General features: G+C 55.1%; 8 protein-coding genes across 8 annotated transcripts; 6 read left to right on the plus strand and 2 right to left on the minus strand.

Moving 5' to 3' along the window:
• Positions 1-684: 684 nt before the first annotated feature.
• Positions 685-5,823, minus strand: GCG54_00013015 (Nodulation protein G; the record flags this gene model as incomplete). The annotated part of the gene is made up of 10 exons (XM_045412878.1): positions 685-1,320; positions 1,370-1,927; positions 1,986-2,245; positions 2,304-3,352; positions 4,698-4,820; positions 4,843-4,931; positions 4,992-5,049; positions 5,131-5,525; positions 5,617-5,695; positions 5,753-5,823. The coding sequence occupies 10 exons, from the start codon at positions 5,821-5,823 to the stop codon at positions 685-687; spliced, it is 3,318 nt and encodes a 1,105-aa protein (XP_045267536.1).
• A 1,087-nt stretch (positions 5,824-6,910) lies between these two features.
• On the plus strand, positions 6,911-8,757 carry GCG54_00013016 (High-affinity glucose transporter; the record flags this gene model as incomplete). The annotated part of the gene is made up of 8 exons (XM_045412879.1): positions 6,911-7,013; positions 7,078-7,155; positions 7,209-7,445; positions 7,499-7,921; positions 7,972-8,114; positions 8,168-8,343; positions 8,392-8,467; positions 8,521-8,757. The coding sequence occupies 8 exons, from the start codon at positions 6,911-6,913 to the stop codon at positions 8,755-8,757; spliced, it is 1,473 nt and encodes a 490-aa protein (XP_045267537.1).
• A 496-nt stretch (positions 8,758-9,253) lies between these two features.
• GCG54_00013017 (uncharacterized protein) lies at positions 9,254-10,305 on the plus strand (the record flags this gene model as incomplete). The annotated part of the gene is made up of 2 exons (XM_045412880.1): positions 9,254-9,948; positions 9,999-10,305. 2 exons carry the CDS (start codon positions 9,254-9,256, stop codon positions 10,303-10,305), a joined length of 1,002 nt encoding a protein of 333 aa, XP_045267538.1.
• A 548-nt stretch (positions 10,306-10,853) lies between these two features.
• Positions 10,854-13,112, plus strand: GCG54_00013018 (uncharacterized protein; the record flags this gene model as incomplete). Its single annotated transcript, XM_045412881.1, has 3 exons — positions 10,854-11,440; positions 11,495-12,030; positions 12,100-13,112. 3 exons carry the CDS (start codon positions 10,854-10,856, stop codon positions 13,110-13,112), a joined length of 2,136 nt encoding a protein of 711 aa, XP_045267539.1.
• A 148-nt stretch (positions 13,113-13,260) lies between these two features.
• Positions 13,261-13,707, minus strand: GCG54_00013019 (uncharacterized protein; the record flags this gene model as incomplete). The annotated part of the gene is made up of 1 exon (XM_045412882.1): positions 13,261-13,707. The coding sequence occupies one exon, from the start codon at positions 13,705-13,707 to the stop codon at positions 13,261-13,263; it is 447 nt and encodes a 148-aa protein (XP_045267540.1).
• Positions 13,708-14,381: 674 nt separating this feature from the next.
• Positions 14,382-15,608, plus strand: GCG54_00013020 (AB hydrolase superfamily protein B1A11.02; the record flags this gene model as incomplete). The annotated part of the gene is made up of 4 exons (XM_045412883.1): positions 14,382-14,444; positions 14,495-14,853; positions 14,902-14,962; positions 15,021-15,608. 4 exons carry the CDS (start codon positions 14,382-14,384, stop codon positions 15,606-15,608), a joined length of 1,071 nt encoding a protein of 356 aa, XP_045267541.1.
• Positions 15,609-16,437: 829 nt separating this feature from the next.
• On the plus strand, positions 16,438-17,745 carry GCG54_00013021 (Alkaline protease 1; the record flags this gene model as incomplete). Its single annotated transcript, XM_045412884.1, has 2 exons — positions 16,438-17,127; positions 17,179-17,745. The coding sequence occupies 2 exons, from the start codon at positions 16,438-16,440 to the stop codon at positions 17,743-17,745; spliced, it is 1,257 nt and encodes a 418-aa protein (XP_045267542.1).
• A 901-nt stretch (positions 17,746-18,646) lies between these two features.
• GCG54_00013022 (uncharacterized protein) lies at positions 18,647-20,287 on the plus strand (the record flags this gene model as incomplete). The annotated part of the gene is made up of 4 exons (XM_045412885.1): positions 18,647-18,784; positions 18,837-19,802; positions 19,864-19,973; positions 20,032-20,287. The coding sequence occupies 4 exons, from the start codon at positions 18,647-18,649 to the stop codon at positions 20,285-20,287; spliced, it is 1,470 nt and encodes a 489-aa protein (XP_045267543.1).
• Positions 20,288-20,441: the final 154 nt, after the last annotated feature.

The raw sequence follows: 20,441 nt of genomic DNA on the forward strand, positions 1-20,441 counted from the left end.
CAGAAGGAGAAACGGGCAAAAAAAGATCAAGAAGGCCAAGTCTGGAATGGGAATGAGAAGGAGAAAGGCAAAGGGGGAAGAAAGCCACATGGGACAGGACGGGTTCCTGGGTTTAGACCGTTTCTGGCGGGGAGGAAACACGCGTTACGTGTAAGTGGCCGTTTCCCCGTTCTTTGTCCGGCCGGTTTAGGGGAATGCTGTTTCTTTCCGTTTTTCTTGGTCGGGGATGTCCGTGAAAGGAGGGGGTCTCTGGGCTGGCTGGAGGGCGAGCGAGCTAGGCGTTTGTGGGGTTGGTTCAGGTCGGGTTTCTATATTTGAATTGCGGCGTTGGCTGTTTCTCTACGGTGAAAGAGGGCGGGGGTCAAAGGATGAGGGTGACGGGGAGAGAGAGTGTGTGTGATGTCCGGCGATGGTCGGGGGATTTGGCCGGCTCGGTGCCCGGGGGGCTCCGGGCCGGGTGCCGGTGGGATTTGTTCATGCATGTTTGATGACGGCATTGGGGGCGGATGGGACGTTCATGTAAGTGGGAGACTTTCAGTTTTCTTGAATTACGATTAAATGGAGGTACATTGCAAGATGTGGATGGACTGTCGGCCGTGTCTTGACGTTTCCCGGCCGAGTGTGTGAACTTTTCCATGCCCCCTTAAACTCCTGACCAACCTTCCCCTTCCTGTCCTTAGAGTACTAGAAAACAACGTCGTTCCCGGGCCAGAGGACATCGTACGCCGCCCCCTCGTCGAGACTGATGTTGCCGACGACGTGTAACCCCGTGGGGTCGGCGAAGGCCATGTCGGCGGGGGGCCCGATGAACTGGCCGAGGTCGTCGAGGTCGCGCCACGAGAAGCCGCGGCAGAGGAGTTCTGTCTGGCTTAGGGGCAGCGAGGTCATGCCCATGCCGCTGGCGCCAGCGTGGTGCATCCCGGAGGCGTGGTCGTGGCCTAGCAGCATGGACGGGTGCGGGTCGTGGTAGGACGGGGAGGGGTTGGAGAGTTCTGTGGAGGGGAGGATGGATGTTGCTGTGTGGTGGTGGGAGGGCGCGGTGTGGGAGGACGGGTGGTGGCCTGGACGCGAGGAGGAGGAGGCGGTTGGTGTTGTCTGGGATGGGTGGTTGCCGGCGGCGGCGGCGGTGGATGTGGTTGCTTTGGGAGACGTGGAGGAGGAGGCTGATTTGGAGCGCCAGAGGAGGGAGAGGAGGGAGGCGTAGCGGTGGCCGAGGGAGTGGGGGGAGATGGAGGAGCGCTGGAGGCAGGTTATTGTCACGGAGATGGAGCGGCGGACGGAGTCGGATGCTTCTGCGCCGAGGGCGCCTGCGAGGCGGGCCTGTTGGGGTTGTCAGTGATGGGTTCATCTTGAGAAAGGGGGGACAGACCTTGAAGAGGAAGACGGCCGCGTAGATGACGTAGAGGTAGTACTTCAGCGGCATGTATCTCAGCCCCGTGACGGGGTCGACGGAGGTGTTGAGGATGTTGAGGAGGGAGTTTGCGGCGTCCATGGACTCGTAGATGAAACGGGCGTCGGGGGTGCTTGCGAGGTCGCCGAAGAGGGGGGTGTTTATCGCCGTTGTCGTGCGTGCGGTCGTTGCGCTGGTGGGCTGTGCTTGTTGCTGTTGTGGTTGTTGTTGTGGTTGCTGCTGAGGCTGTGATGATGATGATGATGCTGATGCTGTTGTCTGGGACTGCTGCTGCAGCTGTTGCTGTTGCTGGCGGGCGCGGGTGATGGCGCGGTTGATTGTCGCCTGGAAGGCGAAGGCGTTGATGTAGAGGCGGAGGAACTCGTATGAGAGGTTGAGGGCGGCTTTGATCAGGGGTGTGACTGGGAAGTTCTTGTTAGTGTGAAGTTTATGAGGTTGAGATTTGAGATTGATGGGATTACAGCTTAGACTTCCCCAGACGAGTTTCCACTTTCTGAGGACCGCGAAGGAGTCGTCCTGGCTTTTTGTTAGGGAGATTTCATATCAAGATGGTGAAGGTAGGTGAGAAGCATACGATATAGCGGACATATTCGCCGCCGAGGTATAGCTGCGCCCGGTGGCCCGCGGACGAGTACAGGATGTCGTGGGCGTTGCTGAAGAGCTGGATGAGCTCGAGCTGGGCCTGGAAGAGCTGGCCGAGGTTATCCGGCCCGGCCTGCTGGACGCGCAGCGACGGAAAATCGGCGGAGCGGGGGATCGTCGACGGGCCCGGGCCGCGGGACCAGAAGCCCTTGCCGACGCGGATGGACACCTCGCGGTCGCTCATGTAGCAGGCTGCATTTGTTAGTTATCTCAGGGAAAATGGGGGCAATGAGACAGTTTGCGGACATACCAGCCCATACAAGCCGTTTCCTGCGGAACTGCTCCGACAGGGCGCTCTGCTTGTCGACGAGGAGTCCCGTCTGCTCGAGGCTCTGGAGGTAGCCGAGGCGGATGGCGACGCCGATCTGCATCCAGGCGCCCTCGTCCTCCTCGCCGCGGCCGACGGTGGGTTTCTCCTGCAGGCGCTGGGGCGCCCACTGGGCCAGGATGAGGAGGGCCTCAACGGCGCCGACGGTCGTTGAGCCCTTGTAGATGAGCTTGGAGATGAGGGTCTCCATGTGCCGCGAGCAGGCCTCGTGGACGGCCGAGAGGGAGGGCTCGTCCTTGGAGACGACGGTGAAGATGGCCGTGACGAGGTGCGGCTCCGAGTCGGTGAGGAAGGGGATCGAGGGGGGCGAGAGGATGCAGTTGTGGGCTACGGGGAAGAAGGGGTGGTAGTGTTCGTAGTACGTTGCGAGCAGGCGGGAGGCAACGGACAGAGAGAGAACACCGTCCGAGATGGGAGGGTAATGATACGTCGCGAGCATCTTCGAGGAGGGGTGGTCGCGGGGGGTCCCGTCTTCGTGCGTGGTGCTTCCGCTCGGCTTGCGGTTCCTCTCCGTCCCGCCGTCGCCGTCCAGATCGGCTACCTGCGCCAACAGGTTCAACGCGTCAGACGGGTTCAGGAGGTCGCTCGACGTGATGTGCCCCTCTATATCCCCCGCGCTCTGGAGGGACCGCCCGCCGGGGCTGTTTGGCTGGGACCCGGACCCGGGCCAGCTTGCGGCGCGGCCCGGTGTTTCTGCTTCCGGGGAGCATGACCATGGACGGGTTGTCTCTGAGGGCTTTTGGTCGGTGCTTGGTGGTTGCTCGCTTGAGGCGGCGCCCTCGGCGGGGACGGAGTCGAAGGTGGATGTGGTGCCCGGGGGAAACGGGGCCGCGCCGGTGGAGTCCGAGTCCGGCAGGCGGACGCATTTGCGGGGACGCCGGCCGCCGCGGCGGGAGGTTGCCAAGACGCACTCCTTCTGCTCGCGGACGCAGCGACGGCAGGGCGGGATGCCCGGGTTCCCGCCGTAGTCTCTGTTGATGGTCAGCGGTCTTTGATTCATGACATGGATCGGCTCGACGGCACCGTGGGGTACGACTGGAACACGCGGTACGGGCGGGGTCGGGGGGTTTGGGGGGCTGGGGGCTGGGGGCTGGGTGTTTGCGCCGCGGCTATGCATGAAGCGAACGGGGTCGGTCGGTCGGGTGACTTACAGGTCGCATCGTGTCTTCCTAAGCCGGCAGGACACGCAGGCCCGCGATACCCGTCTCTCTTTTCCATTTGCCGTGGTACGAGAGACTCGGTGTTGCGAGGATTGGCCGACGAGAGCCGGCGATGGTCGTGGGCCGGCTTCAACAGACATATCGGATTTGGGGGAACGGAACAGGCGGGATACTAATTCGGCCCGAGCTTCTCCTTCTCTTTCGCCTTTTGAAAGCAGAGGGGGACCGACAGGTGACACCGGGCTAAGACGCGGAGCAATCCGACCGATGCCAAGACGAGACAAGCACCGACCTGCAGTGCTTGGGTGCGGATCTACTTCAGCGTTACCGTTGTTTCTTTTGCGGGATTGGGGAGTGGAGAATGAAAGGGGGGAAATGGACGGGGACCGCAGATGGAGGAGAGAGGTAAAGGGGAATTGAATTGGGCGACGCGGAGTGCGAAGAAGCGTCGGCAATTCAGGAGGGCATAGTACAGGGGCGGCAATGTGGCTCTTTGTATCGGCGATAGTTGGGGTTTTAAATGTCTAGTTTCCTTTTCACACTCGTCCTGCCGTACAGACACATGCTGCCGCCGCGCAAAAGACTGTCTGATAGTCTTTCTTGGTTAGTTGGTTGGGCGAGACCGCCAGGAGGTCATGACGCAGTTGAGAGACGGGCAAGGTTTATGAAGGTTTGCGTTGGAGTACTTGAACCACCGTCCATCCTTGCTTGCTGCCCACCCTGCCGAGAGCTTGAACCCTTCCCCTCCCTTTTCTGCCTCCCCCGACACTGAAGATTGGGGACAGATCGTAAGCATTACCGATCGAGAGCTAGCTCTTCGCGGGCAGCAGAATCGCGAGCGGGAGGTTACTGAGATGGCGCAACCCTGCAGGCAAGGTTTGGTGATGCGAGCACGTATACTGACAGCTGCCGTTCATTGGACGGGATCTTGGAAGGATAGATGGATGTAAAAAAACTGTTTTTCTTTTTGTATCTTTTCAATTCATGTTTGCCCTATGCCGGCTCTTGATTCAATTCAATCGGCTGCCGGCAATCATTTCAAACCTCCCGTGAGAAGGATTTCCTGCCCGGTTAGATATCCCGTTTTGGCGAACCTGCATCGGTGATTTAGTCGAGATCTTCGGGCATCTGGCCGCGACGCATGGAAATGACTTACATCGTGACGACGTTGGCTACTTCTTCGGGTGCACCCAAACGGTGGACTGGAACGCTTGCTGCGATCGCGAGGCCGGGGTCGGTGGCTCTCAGAGCCTCAAGGTCGTCTCTGCTGTCCCAGGTTCTGCTTCATGTCAGTTGCCGACATTGGGGCTGGGGAAGGAAGAAGGAGGAGGACTTGCGTTGATTTGGGTGTTGCGATCATGCCTGTTGCGCCGATCATCGCGGGGAGAACCTGTTGCAGGATGAGTTGAGTTGTTCCCTCTCACGAAAGCTGTGTGGCGTCCGGACTTACAATGTTGACTGTGACTCCCTCTGGCGCCAAGAGCGTTGCCAAGTTGAGCCCCATGGAGCTTTGTCTGTGTCAGTCACGCCTTACAGAGCCAAGTGCCTCCGTCAACGACAACTCAAGACTATGAGATCACTCAACTCACCAGAGCGCACCCTTGGTCGCAGCATAATGGCACCCGTTGATACCACCTCCACGGCTCGCAATGCTTCCAACCAGCACAACGCGCCCCCAGCCCTGCGCCCTCATCCCTGGCAGACACGCCTTCGTCACGACAAACTGGCTGCGCGCGTTGACCTCCATCATCTCATCCCAGTCATCCTCGCCAATGTCGGCGGGATCACGGATCCGGCGCCCGAGCCCGGCGTTGGCGACCAGGATCGAAATGGCCTTGTGCTTCTGCGTGAACTCATTGCTGGCGAAGATGCTGGGCACCAGGTTGCGTGTCGACTCCCGCGATGAGAGGTCCGCCTGGAAGGGCACGAAGAGTTGTGAAGGGTACTTTGCGCGCAGTTCCTGGGCCAGTGCCTCGGCTTTACCCTGCGTGAGAGAAAGAGTTGTTGGTTATTTGTGTGCAAGTTGGGAGTTGTGAAGTGAAGGGAGGGGGTCCGTGTTGTGGGTTGTGAATTACTTGACTTGAGGAGTAGTGCAGCGCAACATCGCACCCTTCTGCCGCGAGGGCGTGTGCAACTGATGACCCGATACCACCACTGGAACATGAGTTAGCCAAGGTAGGTATCGTGTCTTGAAAAGTGAATCAGAATCACCTTGCTCCCGTCACCAAGGCCAGGCGACCTTGTGTGCGGTTGTCCGTGTTCTGAATTGTATGCTGAACCATTTTGGAAATCTATCAAACCCCTTGTCTAGAGCTCTTGTTCGTATGCAAGTCGTCGAAAGGAGCACGGGCTATTGTCTTAAAGGGTAGTTAGTCGACTTGCTGCTGTAGTCTACCAAAGCCAGGGTATCTTCACTTGCCGTCTGTTTATGTGAGATGGTCTTCAATGTTGAACATGAGAGCAACGGCTAATGAGGGGTTGGAGGCAGCGCGGGACAAACACCGAGGGCCGAATTGCCGACGGTGCAATTGCCGCCGCTATCGGGGTGGATTTTGATGGAGTACCTCACCTGCAGGAGCTTGAGTCGTCATGCCATAATTACTGGTTGGTTCGTAAAAGTCATAGCTGCACGCGACAGATCCTCAAACTTGCCGGATTCAACCAAAATGAGCGATGAAGAGCGTTGTCTGGTGCCATTGCGGGCGCCTTCGCGAGAATCGTCGGCGTTTGTGGGTTCATTGTGCCCATGGGGACGCATCACTCGTCTCCTGACCTCGCAGACCTTGGAGCTGCAATCAATTGCGGAGGGTCCAAACATGTCACGATTGCTGCATCATCGCGACTGACGTGGAAAACCAATCAAAACCACTGACTCAATTGCCGCAGCCTCTTGTCCTCTTTCAGACTTTCAGTAGCCGAGCCCTGGCAGAGGACGTCCCTCTGTCGGTTATTGCCGCCTCGGGCTCGCCGTCTGATGGTTTGGATAACCTAGTAATTCAATTGCCAGCAGTAACGCGTTTCAATCTATGCCGTCCCCAGGCCAGATCAGTCACCCCAGACCCCGCAGATATGCTTTTGTTGGTGCTGCGAGTGGATTCCCGGGGAAGTGGTTCTGCCGTCTGGCTCGTCGATCCAAGACGATGGCTCTCGGTGCAACAAAATCTGGCATCACTGCTGCGCGTCGCCATATCTTTCCATCCACACACTCACACCTTCCACATATAAGCGTTCGGCTCCAGGCGTTCGGACGAGGGTTTCCGGCAGGTGCCAGAAGCATCAGACATCTGCTCCCCGGAACTGTGAGCGGCGTGCTGGACAACACTGAATCGCGAACGCTTCATCGACACAGACGACTACGACGACAACAACATGGGAGAACTTCGTGGACAGGCGCTGGTTTTGACCGTGAGCGTGTTGACCTCGTTGGGGTTCATGCTCATTGGTTACGACAATGGACTGATGGGAGGACTGGGTGAGGATAGCTGCCCTATGTTGTCTTGTAAAAAGATGTCTTGGCTGACTGGTGATCTGTCTAGTAACGGCTCCGGCCTTCAACAAGACCTTTGACTCTCCTGACCCGACGATGACCGGCCTCATCGTTGCTATCTACGAAAGTATGACGCTCTTCGCGGTTTCCTCGGGCTCATCACACTAACTGCTGCAATAGTTGGCTGCTTCCTCGGTTGTGTTGCCACCGCTTTCTTCGGCGAGAAATTCGGTCGTCGCAGGACGATCGGAGCCGGTGCCGCAGTCATGATCGTCGGTGCCATCGTCCAGGCTGCATCTTACGGTCGCACTCAGATGATTGTCGGAAGAATCGTCTCTGGTATCGGCATGGGCATCGTCAACTCGACCGTCCCAGTGTTGCAAGCCGAGTTCAGTCCAAAGTCTAGTCGCGGAATTTGTAAGTTTTCAAAACCCCATCGCCGGCGACCACTCTAACGAAAAATTGCGCAGACGTCTGCGCTCAGTTGTCAACACTCAACTTCGGTATCTTCCTCATCTACTGGATCGACTACGCCTTCTCCTCTCACGTTGAGAGTTACGCCTGGAGAGTCCCCGTTGCCCTGCAATGCGTCTGCATTCTTCCCATGTTCGCGATTCTCAAGATCATCCCTGAGACGCCCCGCTGGTTGGCTTCCCACGACCGCCCGGATGAGTGCCTCGCTGTTCTGAGACGGCTCAAGTGGGACGAAGACGAAGAGTCGATCAGGGTGCTTCACAACTCGATCATGCAGACGGTGGCGTACGAGCAGTCGGTGAGCGCTGGGTCTTGGAGGGACCTGTTTGTGAACGATCGCATCAAGAGTCAGAGGAGATTCTTGATTGCTTGCGCAATCCAAGGATTCCAGCAGCTTGGTGGAATCAACGCCATCATCTGTAAGTGTTTTGGGTTTCGGGAGTGATCATTGCTAATACTCGGCGGTTAGACTATAGCAGCACCCTCTTCGAGAAGAGCATTGGTTTCGATAACCACATGTCGAGTCTCATGTCTGGATTCCTGCAGACGTGGTTCTTTGTGGCCTCGTTCATTCCCTGGCTGTTGATTGACAGGATCGGTAGAAGACCACTGGTGTGTCATCATCAACGACTCTGATATTGTCCAGTAACTAACGAAGCCCACAGTTGTTGTCCATGATCAGCGTGATGGCTGCGGTGATGGCAGTGCAAGCTGGCCTCATCTACCAGGTTCAGAACGCCACAGCTATTGCGAAGGCGGCAGGTATTGGTGCAGCCGCAATGCTGTTTGTGTTCCAGGGAGCTTTCACCATTGGATTCCAGGCAACCGTCTGGGTTTACCCGTGAGTAATGTGTTGATTTGAAAAGAAAACCTAGCTGACATCTCTCAGATCCGAAATCCTGCCTCTTCGGATTCGCCAACTTGGCTCTTCAGTTTCCAGTGGAGTCAATTGGATCTTCAATTACGTGAGTTGCAGACCTTGTTCAAGGACTAAGCGCAAGCCACTAACAAGTACTAGATGGTCGTCCAAATCACCCCAATTGCAATCTCCAACATTGGTTGGAGAACCTACATCATTTTTGCTGTGCTTAACGCTACTTGGGTTCCGATCATCTATCTGTTCTTCCCAGAAACCAAGGGTTTGGAGCTGGAAGATGTAGACCGCCTCTTCTCAGGAGACAGCTTCGTTGACTTGAACCGTCACGACACTAGCGAGAAGCACGAGGTGTGGGACGTTGAGGAGGTTAGGGCATGAGTAGCCAGCGAGACAGATTGAAGAAGCACGAGTCATGTATCTAAAGCCAGATTGCTGTACGAAAGAAAGAGATAGCGTCCGTAGAGTTTGGCTGCCATTAAAAAGATCTATCCCTTCGTTTCACCTCGGTAGATGCACATCGCACAGATGACTGCGTGATCGATCAGCTTAGACTTTGCATACGTTTCGACGCCCACCAGCAGCAAAAGCCCGAGTCATCCCACACTAAGAAACCCCCTGCTTCTGAGCCATTTGTTTGCTGGCCCGGACCCATAAAGTGTAAACCTGTGACATCGACAGCTGAGGTGGCCACTGGCACGTACATGCCCCGCATTAGCTCCAACCCGGGGCAACGTGCCTTGATATCCGAGCTCCCCTCATTCCTCCTGTTGTCAGGCAGGTCTCCCTTAGTTCGTCCATTCGTTCGTCCTCAATCCTTGGCATACTTTTTCATAGTCTGCTTACTACTCGTTTGACGATTACGCTATCTTGAACCATGACGAACGCGTCCGCTTTTGCCGTCTACGACGACTCCGTGAAGAAGCTGTTCGGCGCGGACCCGACGCTGGAGCTCCTGCACGAAAACCAGGACTATCCCTTCGCGCACGAGGCGGGCGTCTTCATCGAGCGCGACAACACCCTCTTCATCACGAGCAACCAGTTCCCCGACGACAAGGGCGGCAAGAAGATCCAGGTATGTCGCATCACGCTGCCCGCGGACTTCGCGGCTGCCAAGGTCAAGGTAGAGGAGATCGCGCCTGAGGGCGTGTACATGGCGAACGGCGGCGTCAACTACCTCGACGGCGTCATCTTCTGCTCGCAGGGGTCGCTGGACTCGCCGGGCGGGATTGTCTTCATGGAGGCGCAGCCGCCGTATCAGACGCGGTTGCTGGTGAGCTCGTTCCACGGCCGGGAGTTCAACTCGGTCAACGATGTGGTGGTGCACAGTGACGGGTCCATCTGGTTCACCGACCCGATCTATGGGTATGAGCAGGGCATCAGGCCGCGGCCGAAATTGCCCAACCAGGTGTACAGGTTTGACCCGATCAGGGGGTCGATTAGGGCCATGGCCGATGGGTTCGGAAGGCCGAATGGAATTTGCTTCAGCCCTGATGAGAAGACTGTGTATGTGACGGATACCGACTGGATTCATGGAGATGGAACGACGGATCTCACGAGACCTTCGACGATGTGAGCTCATTTGAATCATTGTGAAAGAATGCTGCTGATTGTTGAAATAGCTACGCTTTTGACCTCGTGTCATACTCTGGACAGCCGTTCCTGGCCAACAGACGGTTGTTCGCCATGGCTGACACTGGAATCCCGGATGGCATCAAGTGCGACGTTCACGGAAATGTGTACAGCGGGTGCGGTGATGGTATCAACATTTGGTCGGCAGGCGGTGTCCTGCTAGGCAAAATTCTCATTCAGGGGGGCGCTGCTAATTTCTGCTTCGGGCGAAATGGAGAGGTGTTCATTCTTAATGAGAATAGACTGTGGAGGGCTAAGCTTGCCGATGAAACGAAGGGAGCTCTCCTATGTATTTAAACAATCACCGCAAATGTCGCAGGCTTCAAGCCAAAAGATCAAAAGTACAGCAGCTTTAAGTGTCAGCCTGATCCACGAACGACTGTAACCTACAAGAATGCCAAGGACAGCGTATGTCGGGATGAAATGTAGGATGGGCCTGATGGAAGCTGATGTTCCCAGCACAACCACAAGGATATGTATGACAGGCTGCAGATTAGCTGAAGGCGTGAAGTAACGGTGTCGCCAATCATGTCATTTGAACACACCAAAATAGAACTCCAGTGGGTCATGTCTTCGTCGTAAAATTGAGAACGGGAACTGTGCAAGTGGTTGGGGTAATCACACCAGGCAACAAATGATGATTCAAGCCATCACTGCTGACTGCAGGTGGCGCTCTCAGCGCAGCCGGTGTGTAACCCTACATGATGTGTCAACATCTCAGCCTGATATCTGGTGGATATTTGAAAAATCAATGCCCTAACAATCTGTCCGTTTCCTTTTGTCTATATACACTCAGTGCTTACACCGAACAAAACTGACATAAAATTCAAAGGCACTGGGACACGATGGAAATGTCCGAAATCCCTCGTCGTCCGTCTGATAAGACCGAGCCTTACCACACGCGACCTTCATCGCCAAGCACGACGAATGACGTCGATATCACCGAAATAAGAGACAATTTTGGGTCGCATGAGCGTTTGGTTTCTCCAAAGCAAGATTCGAACCCAGTTTTCATTCAACACGTCTCGCACAGCACAGAGCTTCCGAAGGCCAACTGGTGGGAGAGACTCCTCCTAACCCGCGATCTCTGGAGCCCAACTTGGAACATTTATCTCTTTTGCATCATTGGAATTGGTTTTGCTATCGGCCATCACGTCTTCTACGCGTCGCTTGAAGGCAAGATTGTATATGGCGATGACCAGTTACTCATGCTCCGCTACGGCACGGCTCTTGCGTTCGCCGCAAAAGCTAGTCTTGTGGCTTCAGTCCTGACAGCCTTTCGAGAGCAAATGTGGGCTACTGCCAGATCGAGAATGATATCGATTTCTACCTTGGATGATATGTTCGCAGCACCAGAAACGCCGCTTTCACTTTTGAATTTAGAATTCATTAGCAAGGCCAAAACAGTCGCGGTTTTGGCGTTGTATGAATGGTAAGCACAACATGAATAACAGGCATTGACGAATATTGAGCTGAAAGAGTTTAGGCTGTCTCCATTGATAGTGATTCTAACGACGAACACACTTCTCGCGAAGCCTGCCCTAGAGGTTCAGCAGACCAGTTGCCCTGGCGTTCGAACCCTCAACTTCTCTCGGGAGGCAACAAACGAGTTCCGAGACGGGCTGAAGATCGATGGCTATTATCGGCTTTCAGTCAATCTTTGGAACACCACGAGTGTCAATGTGACCGACCCTTCATTCTTTGATTATTGGGCAGGACCCAGCGACCAAGGCAAGGAGGTGTTCCAGGCAGCGACGACCTTGAAGCGCCCATTCACCAATATAGACGATACTTTTGCGGTCTGTGAAAAGGGGTGGAACTGCACTGCTGAGGTTCAGTTCGCCGGGCCTGCGTACAAGTGTCAAGAGATGGCAAGAGGGGTAGGTGCGACAGTTCGCAGTCTTGAGCAGGAATCAGGCGTAACAAAACCCCCCTTTCCGTTCAAAAGACTTGCGCCCATGGGAAATTATACTTGGCATGTCCATGCAACGCTAGGAGACTATACGAACCCGCAACTCAACGATACCTGGCCAGGAGGGGTGCCCGTAATGGACCCGCCTTTTCCAAAACATCTGGGAACTTTTCGAATGGAGCCTGTAGTATGGGTGGGATATTCGGAATATCTCAATACGTCTCTTTCGAGCAACGACACCTCTAACATCGAGGCGTGGGACCCTGTTTTGATAGCATGCGAGCATTATGAGGCTGCGTATACTGCAGAGCTCAGGTTCATAGACGGAGCACAGGTTCATCGGATCAAGAGCCGTAAACTTCTAGCTCCTCTTATCAACACCACCTTGGTAGAAGGTAAAGATGCTAATGACGGTACAACCGACAACACTACCGCAACCCCAGAGACCAACTATATATTACCAACAGACACGGAAATATACCGCAAAACTGCGGCATATCACACTATCGGCTGTTTCTTTCGTCACCAGGTGAATGGCTCCATTTATCAGCCGTGGACTGTTGTCGATACTCGTGCAATTTACACAAGTTTGATAGACAACAGGTACTATACCGCTGTTCCGAATCTTCGAGAACGTTTGGAAGAATATTATGAGACATTGATCTTGTCACTCTTTGGCGATCCAAGATTTATAGCCGTGGGGTGGGCCGCAAATCCAAGCATGATGGCGACGTCAACAACTGGAACCAACTATACATATCCATGTACGCGTTCGCGACCCGCCATCGCGTATTACTATCGCGCTCGAATACTGGCACTTGTTTATGGTATGGCTGTATTCCTCGCAATCATGGGAGTGGCGGCTGGGACAATTGCGCTGCGGAAGAATGGTGGAGTCTCGAGGAACACGCGGTTCTCCAGCATTATGGCGGCGACCAGGGCAAAATCTTTGAACCATATAGACTGGAATGGGCCACAGAGGGATCGCGGACACATTTCCAACGACGTAATGCGACAGAAGCTTGGATATGGAAAATTGAGAAGCTACATAAGCGACGAAGTACATCGAGATGGCTCTCACGAGTCGAAGACGGCGGAAGCTCATTATGGGTTTGGGTTTGAAGGGGAAGTGGATCAGACACCAGCAGTGAGATCACGACGGGTCTTTCTCACAAATACAGTAGACGGTTAGGCAATCGATGGAATGATGCGATAGTTTTCATTGAATCGTCTCGTCATAAGCCTTTATACTCGGCCTCCTTCGTCCGTTTCCGTCCTTCGCCGTCCTTTATCTCCCTCCTTCTTCCTTCGTCCCTATCATCTGTCTCCTCAGCCAGCTCTCAGAGAATCCTGGTCTGCTGGGGCCAGGGGTACTTCTCTGCGATAGAAGCCGGCAATCTGACGCGGCCACGGGGGTGTATCTTCATTCCATGCTCATCTCTCATCTGGGGCCACGTGATACCCTGGCCGTCTGGGGTGTTGATCTGGTAGACGGAGTTGATGCGGTAGGCGAAGTCGTAGCCATTCCAGTCCGAGTGTCTGTCATTGAATTCTTCATTGCCCAGGCCGTTCTCGGGGATGGGCTGGTCGCCGGGGTTGCGGGTTGCGGCGGGAGACACCTCGCAGACGTGGGTGATGGCGGAGTGAGGGGCGGTTCTGTAGAACCAGATTCTCTTGATGCCTTTCATGTTGTACTTACGGAACTCGTAAGTCTTGGTGCCGTTGATGATTTGCTGCATGTAGGGGTCTTGCATGGCAAGTATCATGTCGGTGTTTGGCGTCGCCATCTTTCGTCGTCGTCAGGGTTGGTCTTTGGGTCTGGTTTGGGTCTGGTTTGGGTTGGATTGTAGTCTGGAAGAGGTAGAAGCTGCTGCTGAGAAATACTTGTGATATATGCTCCTTCCTCACTTTAGGTGTGATATAGCGATCTTTTGGGGGCTGAAGAGATCGGATTGAAACATCATCTAGGGCCGTCCACTAACTGGACTGGTTCATCCTCATCAGCAACCTGTGCAAAAACCCTCCTTGGTCATGTGCCACATTCAGAGTGATTCAGCTACACGCTGAAAAATTACGCTCATCAAGTTGGAGACTCATCCAGGTGCATCGAAACTGAAGCTATCTCCGAATACCCTGCCCAAGCTTTCTGCAACCTACTAAATTAAGATGAACTTGCATATTCGCCCCAAACCGAGTCTCCACTGAACCGGCAGCTCAAGCTTCATTTTCATTTCAATCGTCTAATATCTACATTTACCTGTCTCACGTCAGCTGATCTTGACGTTTGATTTAATGAAGCGCATGTGTGATTAGATAATCGCTACTGGGCAGCTAACGTCATCAGTCGGGAGGAACAAAGACGCCGCTTTCTCCGATCACAACCCCGCACCCCTTGTTGTTCATCCTTCTATGGACAATCTCAATCATATTGCCTGACCAATCAATTCTACTGAATCACAATATGGCGCCCCGAACCCGTGAAGAGTTACTTGCATACGGCGTGCCTGATCCGGACTTTGAGGCTGTAAGCTGCTGCCTTGCATGACCCGTACGGTGCTAACCATACATGATCAGGAGCTCGCGGCACGTCCGGTACGCGGACCACAGCCGAGTGATCCGTACTTTGGCCGAGCAGATTTCTTCGCATTGCGAGAACACAGAGCCACGCATCTGCGGGAGAAGCACCACTTGCGCTACCTTCCTGGCCCCATTCCCGAACAGGTGCGTGAAGAGGATCGCAAGATCAGGGTCAGGGATGACCATGAGATTACGGTTCGCATCTACACGCCGGTGAAGACCCCCGCGGAAGGAAGCCCTCTCATTGTCATGTACCATGAGGGAGGCTGGTCTCAGGGTGACTTGACGGATGAGGAAGTCAACTGTCGCCTATTCAGTCGCGACCTTGGGGCTGTCTGTGTCAACGTTGAATACAGGTAAGCTCTCTGGTAACTTTGGAAGAATCAAAGACTCATGAAACTTAGACTTGCACCCGAGTTTGTGTTTCCCACGGGCATCAACGATTCCTGGGATGCCCTCCAGTGGGTTAGTCAGACCATATCCCTCGTTTCCTTTGCCGCCCATTGACACATGTGGAATGTAGGCCGCGAAGAATGCATCAGAACTCGGAGCAGACCCTTCTCGTGGGTTCATCATCGGTGGAGGCTCCGCTGGCGGCAACATCGCAGCTGTTCTCGCCCATCTGGCTCGCGACAACAAGCTTTCGCCACCCGTAACTGGCCAATACCTTTGCGTCCCAGCAATTATGTGCTTCCTACCACCCGAAGACGTTCCGGAGAAGTATCGCGCCGAGTATCTCAGCCACCCTGCTGTGACACCGAGCAAAGACCCCATCATTGGCGATGCCAAAGACGCGGCCGCCGGCCTCCAACTTGTTCTTAAGCCAGACATGGAGAGTCCCCTTTTCGTCCCCTTTCACAATGGGAAGATTGGTGAAGGCCACAAGGGTTTGCCGCCTGCCTATTTCCAGGTTGCCGGCCTGGACCCCTTGAGAGATGAAGGTCTCATTTATGAGCGGGTGCTGAGGGAAGAGGCTGGTGTGAAGACCAAGCTGGACATCTACACTGGTGTTCCGCACTATTTCTGGACGAATTTTCCGCACCTTGAGAAGAGCAAGCAGTTTGTCGAGGACACGGTCAAGGGCGTGAAGTGGCTGTTGGAGCAAAAATAGGTTTGAAGAATCATTGCCTTGGCTTGTATTTTATCATCCTGCCATGGTCGTATGCGCAGGCTTTGGTCTACATGGATACGGTGATAAAGCCCAGTCCAAACGCACGGTTTGTCAGCAGTTGTCGTGAGCCTTCTCGTGGATCGCAACATCCGGACTCGTTCTCGGTTCCGACCCAGAGTGGTGCGTCAAAAGCATTGACAGGGGTTCATTCGTGGTTCTGTTGCCTCGTATCTTGAATGGAATACGGATGAGAGTCGCCTGATTAAGCTTGATGTCAAGCTATGCATAATGGCAGTCTCGGCAGTGGCCGATTACGCAGGAACCATGAAGCTTGGCGGGGGAGCGCTTTGGAAGAATGGGGAAGGTGGTTCAATGCCAGGGTTCCATCGCGACCCATGCCTCATTTCGGGGCGAGGTCTTGGCTGCCGGGAGGGCTCTGACCTTGGTCGCAATACGAGGTCTTTAGGAGCGTTGCTCGAAATGCTTATCAAAGTTCTCAATAACGAGCTCAGATATCAAGCTGCGGAGTTGATCGGCGACCGGCCTTTCAGTCAATTGGCAATGAACGAGCCTGACGAGGCCGTTCCCGCCGGTGAGAGGAGCCGGCCGGGGGTCGGATCTACCCGCTACAGGCGGCATCGCGAGCTTCCTGAATAGGGCATCGTCCCCGTGTCACGCCATGCAGGCATTCTCTCCTGTCCGATTCAAGAACAGGAGTCTCCGCGACGATGCATGGGTTGACGGCGACGGTTAAAAGCCCGCCCAAGGACCGTCCCATGAGGATGAATGTCATCGTCATCGACGCAGTGCCACCGCCCGACCGATCACCATGAAGGCAACCCTAGTCTCCCTCCTCAGCGCCATCGTGCCCGCTTTGGCGGCGCCGAACGGCATCAATCGCCGCGCCGAACCGGGCCTCATGGCCGGCAAGTACATCATCCAGCTCAAGCCCGGCACCAGCCCCGAGGCCGTCACGGCGCACCACAACGCCGTGCGAAGCCTGCTGCGCCGCCGTGACGGTTCCGCCGGCGAGGTCGAGAAGACGTTCCAGATTGGCGACTTCAACGCGTACAGCGGCTCCTTTGACGACGCGACTCTGGCTTCGATCTCGGAGCTCGACGAGGTTCTGATCGTCGAGCCCGACACGCTCATCTACCTTGAGCCGACCGAGGCCCCCGCGACCTCGAAGCGCGATCTGACCACGCAGACGAGCAGCATCTGGAGTCTCGGCGACCTGTCCCACCTGGAGGCTGATGCGACGGAGTACGTCTACGACGAGAGCGCTGGCGAGGGCACCACAGCCTACGTTTGCGACACCGGCATCCGCTTGTCGCACGAGGAGTTTGAGGGACGCGCCCGCTTCGGCATCAACGGCGTTACTGGCTCTACGGAGCAGACCAGCTCGAACTCGGACACCGACGGCCACGGCACTCATGTGGCCGCCACCATTGTCGGAAAGACGTACGGCGTTGCCAAGAAGGCCAGCGTTGTCGACATCAAGGTTTTTGACGGTGACACGGTATGTTTGGATGGCTGGAACCATTTCCGTCCGGTTACTTACTTTCTCTAGGGCTCGACTTCCGCGATACTCACCGGCATCACCTGGGCTGTCAACGACGCCATCAGCAGGGGCGCTCAGAACACCTCCGTCCTTAACCTCTCACTCAGCAGCACCGGCGGCACTTCTGCTCTCGACAATGCCGTCCTCGCGGCCTACCAGCAGGGCATTCTCTCCGTCGTCGCAGCCGGTAACAGCAACCAGCCGACGACCGACGTGTCCCCGGCGAGGCTCCCCCAGTCCTTCACCGTCGGCATGACCCAGCCCGACCGCGGCCGCGTCAACATCATCGAGGACATCTACGGCAGCAACTACGGCCCGGAGCTGGACGTCTTCGCGCCCGGTCGGGACATCATCAGCGCGAGCCACACCTCCGACACCGGCACGGCCACGAAGACGGGCACCAGCATGGCGGCGCCGCTCGTTGCGGGGTTGGTGTGCTACCTCAGGGGCCTGGAGTCGGGCTTGGGAACCCCGGACGCGGTCACGAACCGGATCCTGGAGCTGGCGATCCCCGATGTCGTTGGAGACCCCAAGGGATCTCCCAATTTGTTGGTGAACAACGGCAGCGGCCGCTAAGATGGGACGATCAGCTTTGCGAAGGGAGGAGAAAACCTGGAGTGTGTGAGACTTTTGTACTGACCGCCGGATCTTGTTGTGCTATGTAGACGAATGAGAATGATTATGGCATCGCCCAGACGCAGCGACATGTGGTTTAAGGTTTGTTGACGTCACTTTGCTCCATTGCATAGACATGATCGACATATGAGGTGCTGGCTGTACTCCGCGAGCTGTTCGCACAAATCTTGATGCTGTTGAGATCTGTTGAACAAGTAAACAATGGCACCATGGATGGACTGGATGAAGGTGCCAACGCTGTGCAAAAAGCTGCTAATTGAATGGCTTACTTCGACCCCAGATCTTGCCGGGTAGCGAGCGAAACTAGAATCGACGGGAGTGTCAAATTTGTCATTCAAGGGCGACACCTTTCCCCAACTCTTGAGACCATGTTCTAAAAAAGAAACCATGCTTATGATGGGCATGCACGCGAGAATTGGCCAAAGGCTTCCCCCTCACCAACACACATCCAGTCTAGTACATGTGAACCGTGGCTCCATGTTTGCCCCCTTCCCCCTCACAAGTCATTTTTTGAAATAAAGGACTATGGGCTCGCTGCCCGCGAATTCCGGTGGCACCATCCCTCCGCCAAAGTTCTACCAAGTGAGATACTGGCACCGTCCCATTGGATCGCGAGCGCCAGACCCTGCAGCGCTAGTCCAAGGGGTTTCGGTAGTGCTACTACTTAGGGTCTTTTGGCCCACAACATGCGTCGTTGAAGTTCTTTGCCTTGGATGACTGTCTTGATCAACAACCTCAGCTGGACCGCGGACGTAGACACGTGCGTCTAAGAAAACGACGAGCAACAATGCTTCTGTGCACACCCGACATCGGAAAGGCAATCACCGTATCATAACAGCTCATGTCGACCAATCTGCGTCCCATCCGCCCTCGTGGGCATTCCGATGATAAGCCCCTCCCCACATCGCCCCCAAGTCCAGCTTCCAAGGGACCCAAAGGGCGTATAGCGTGCGGGTCATGCCGAAAGTTACGGCAAAAGGTACGTCTCATGCAGAACGTCTTGTGATCCGTTACTGATAAATCAACCTCAGTGTGATGGCCAACGACCGTCGTGTGGCCGGTGTGCGGCGACTAATCATGATTGCGTTTACGAGGTCGATCATGGCGAGACGAGGATGCAGGGTATCCGCAGGGCAAACCGCCAATTGGTTGGTCAGGTCGACACGTTCAAGTCTCTTTTCGAACTGTTGAAGTCGGCCGACAACGCCATGAAAGCCGATATCATGGCCCAGCTGGCTGCGGACGAATTGCCGGAAACGATTCTCCGACGACTCAAGCAGGGCAAACAGAAGCCTCGAAAACCAAGCAACGAGAGTTCTAGTGATGGGTCAAGCACTGTGTTCGACCGAAAGCCTTCGCAAAGTTCCTCGGCCAGTGTCAAGGTCGAGCAGGACGACAGCGTCGTGCTTCCGACAGGCGCGGTCCCGTGGCATGTTGACAAGATGCACTACCTGCTTGGCCAGGTCGATTCGATAGACCTCAGCAAAGACTCGCCACCAGCAGGAACAGCGTCCGTGCCCCCCGAGGAAGAGGACCAGAAATGTTCCGAGTTTCTCAAAGTCATAATCAAGGCGGACCAAGAAAATCGGTCGTGTCATATTCTCCCACCCGGCGCTGTCGAAGGCTTCGGAAACCTGCCTCTTTCGAGCGCCATAAAAGCGAACCATTACCCCCCAGCAGTGCAAGCACGGCAACTGATGAACATGCGAACCGAAGAGTACCGCCTACCCTCATTCATGACATCCGACGGCAGCCCACTATCGAACATATTTTACAGTTATAGGGATGCTGCAATGGAAATGCTATCGAACGGTGTGCCTTCGTACCAGGTCCTTGGGCCCCAGGATCAGATTGATCTCGAGCTCTTCTTCCGAGATCGAGAGCCTGGGGACGCATACGACGTTCACTCCTGGGCTTGTGAGTTAGTGAAGAATGTTGAGGGATACGATGTTTTCGTTCAGCTGGCGAGCTGTGCCCTTTACACTACGTACATGAGGGTATGTAAACTGCCGCAACCGACGTAGAGAGCTTTGTGCACGTAGTTCTAACCGATCGAAGTGGAACATTCTCCCTACGGCAACAAATTACGCACTAATGCCTGAGATGATCCGCCCGACGAAGCACCAGCGATTCATGCCACATCGTATGAACATTGACCTCGTACCACAGTAAGTCCTCGGTGTCTTGGTGATACGCACGATACTCATGCTCTGACCACCTTGATAGTCCTGCTATCCGCGATGCGCTGATCGACAAATTCCGAGACTGGCTCTCTCCAGGTACGACGGACACCGGAGGTACCAGTGTTGGGTGGCCGTACAGTATTGAGGCTGCCGTAGACATTTGTCCTCTGACAGGGCGGAGGATGTTGAGTCGGGCATTTTTCGAACACGCTACTAATGGGGCAAATTGGAGCTTAGACAAGTCGATACGAGCCTTGTTTCCGGAGATTGAGAGTATGGGCTTCAACATCAGAGACTAATGATGCTGTTTGGTGAGGGAAGAGGACTGGGCACAAGGTCGCCAAGGTCCTGCTCGTAATGGGTGAGAGGTGACAAATCCGTGTAATGAGTCAATATGAGTTGAAAAGAATTCTATTCTCGAGGCCCTCAGGGTCAATCTCAAGGTGATATTTC

The sequence above is a fragment of the Colletotrichum gloeosporioides genome (assembly GCF_011800055.1).
Source record: "Colletotrichum gloeosporioides strain Lc1 chromosome Unknown consensus_21, whole genome shotgun sequence".
Taxonomy (NCBI): domain Eukaryota; kingdom Fungi; phylum Ascomycota; class Sordariomycetes; order Glomerellales; family Glomerellaceae; genus Colletotrichum; species Colletotrichum gloeosporioides.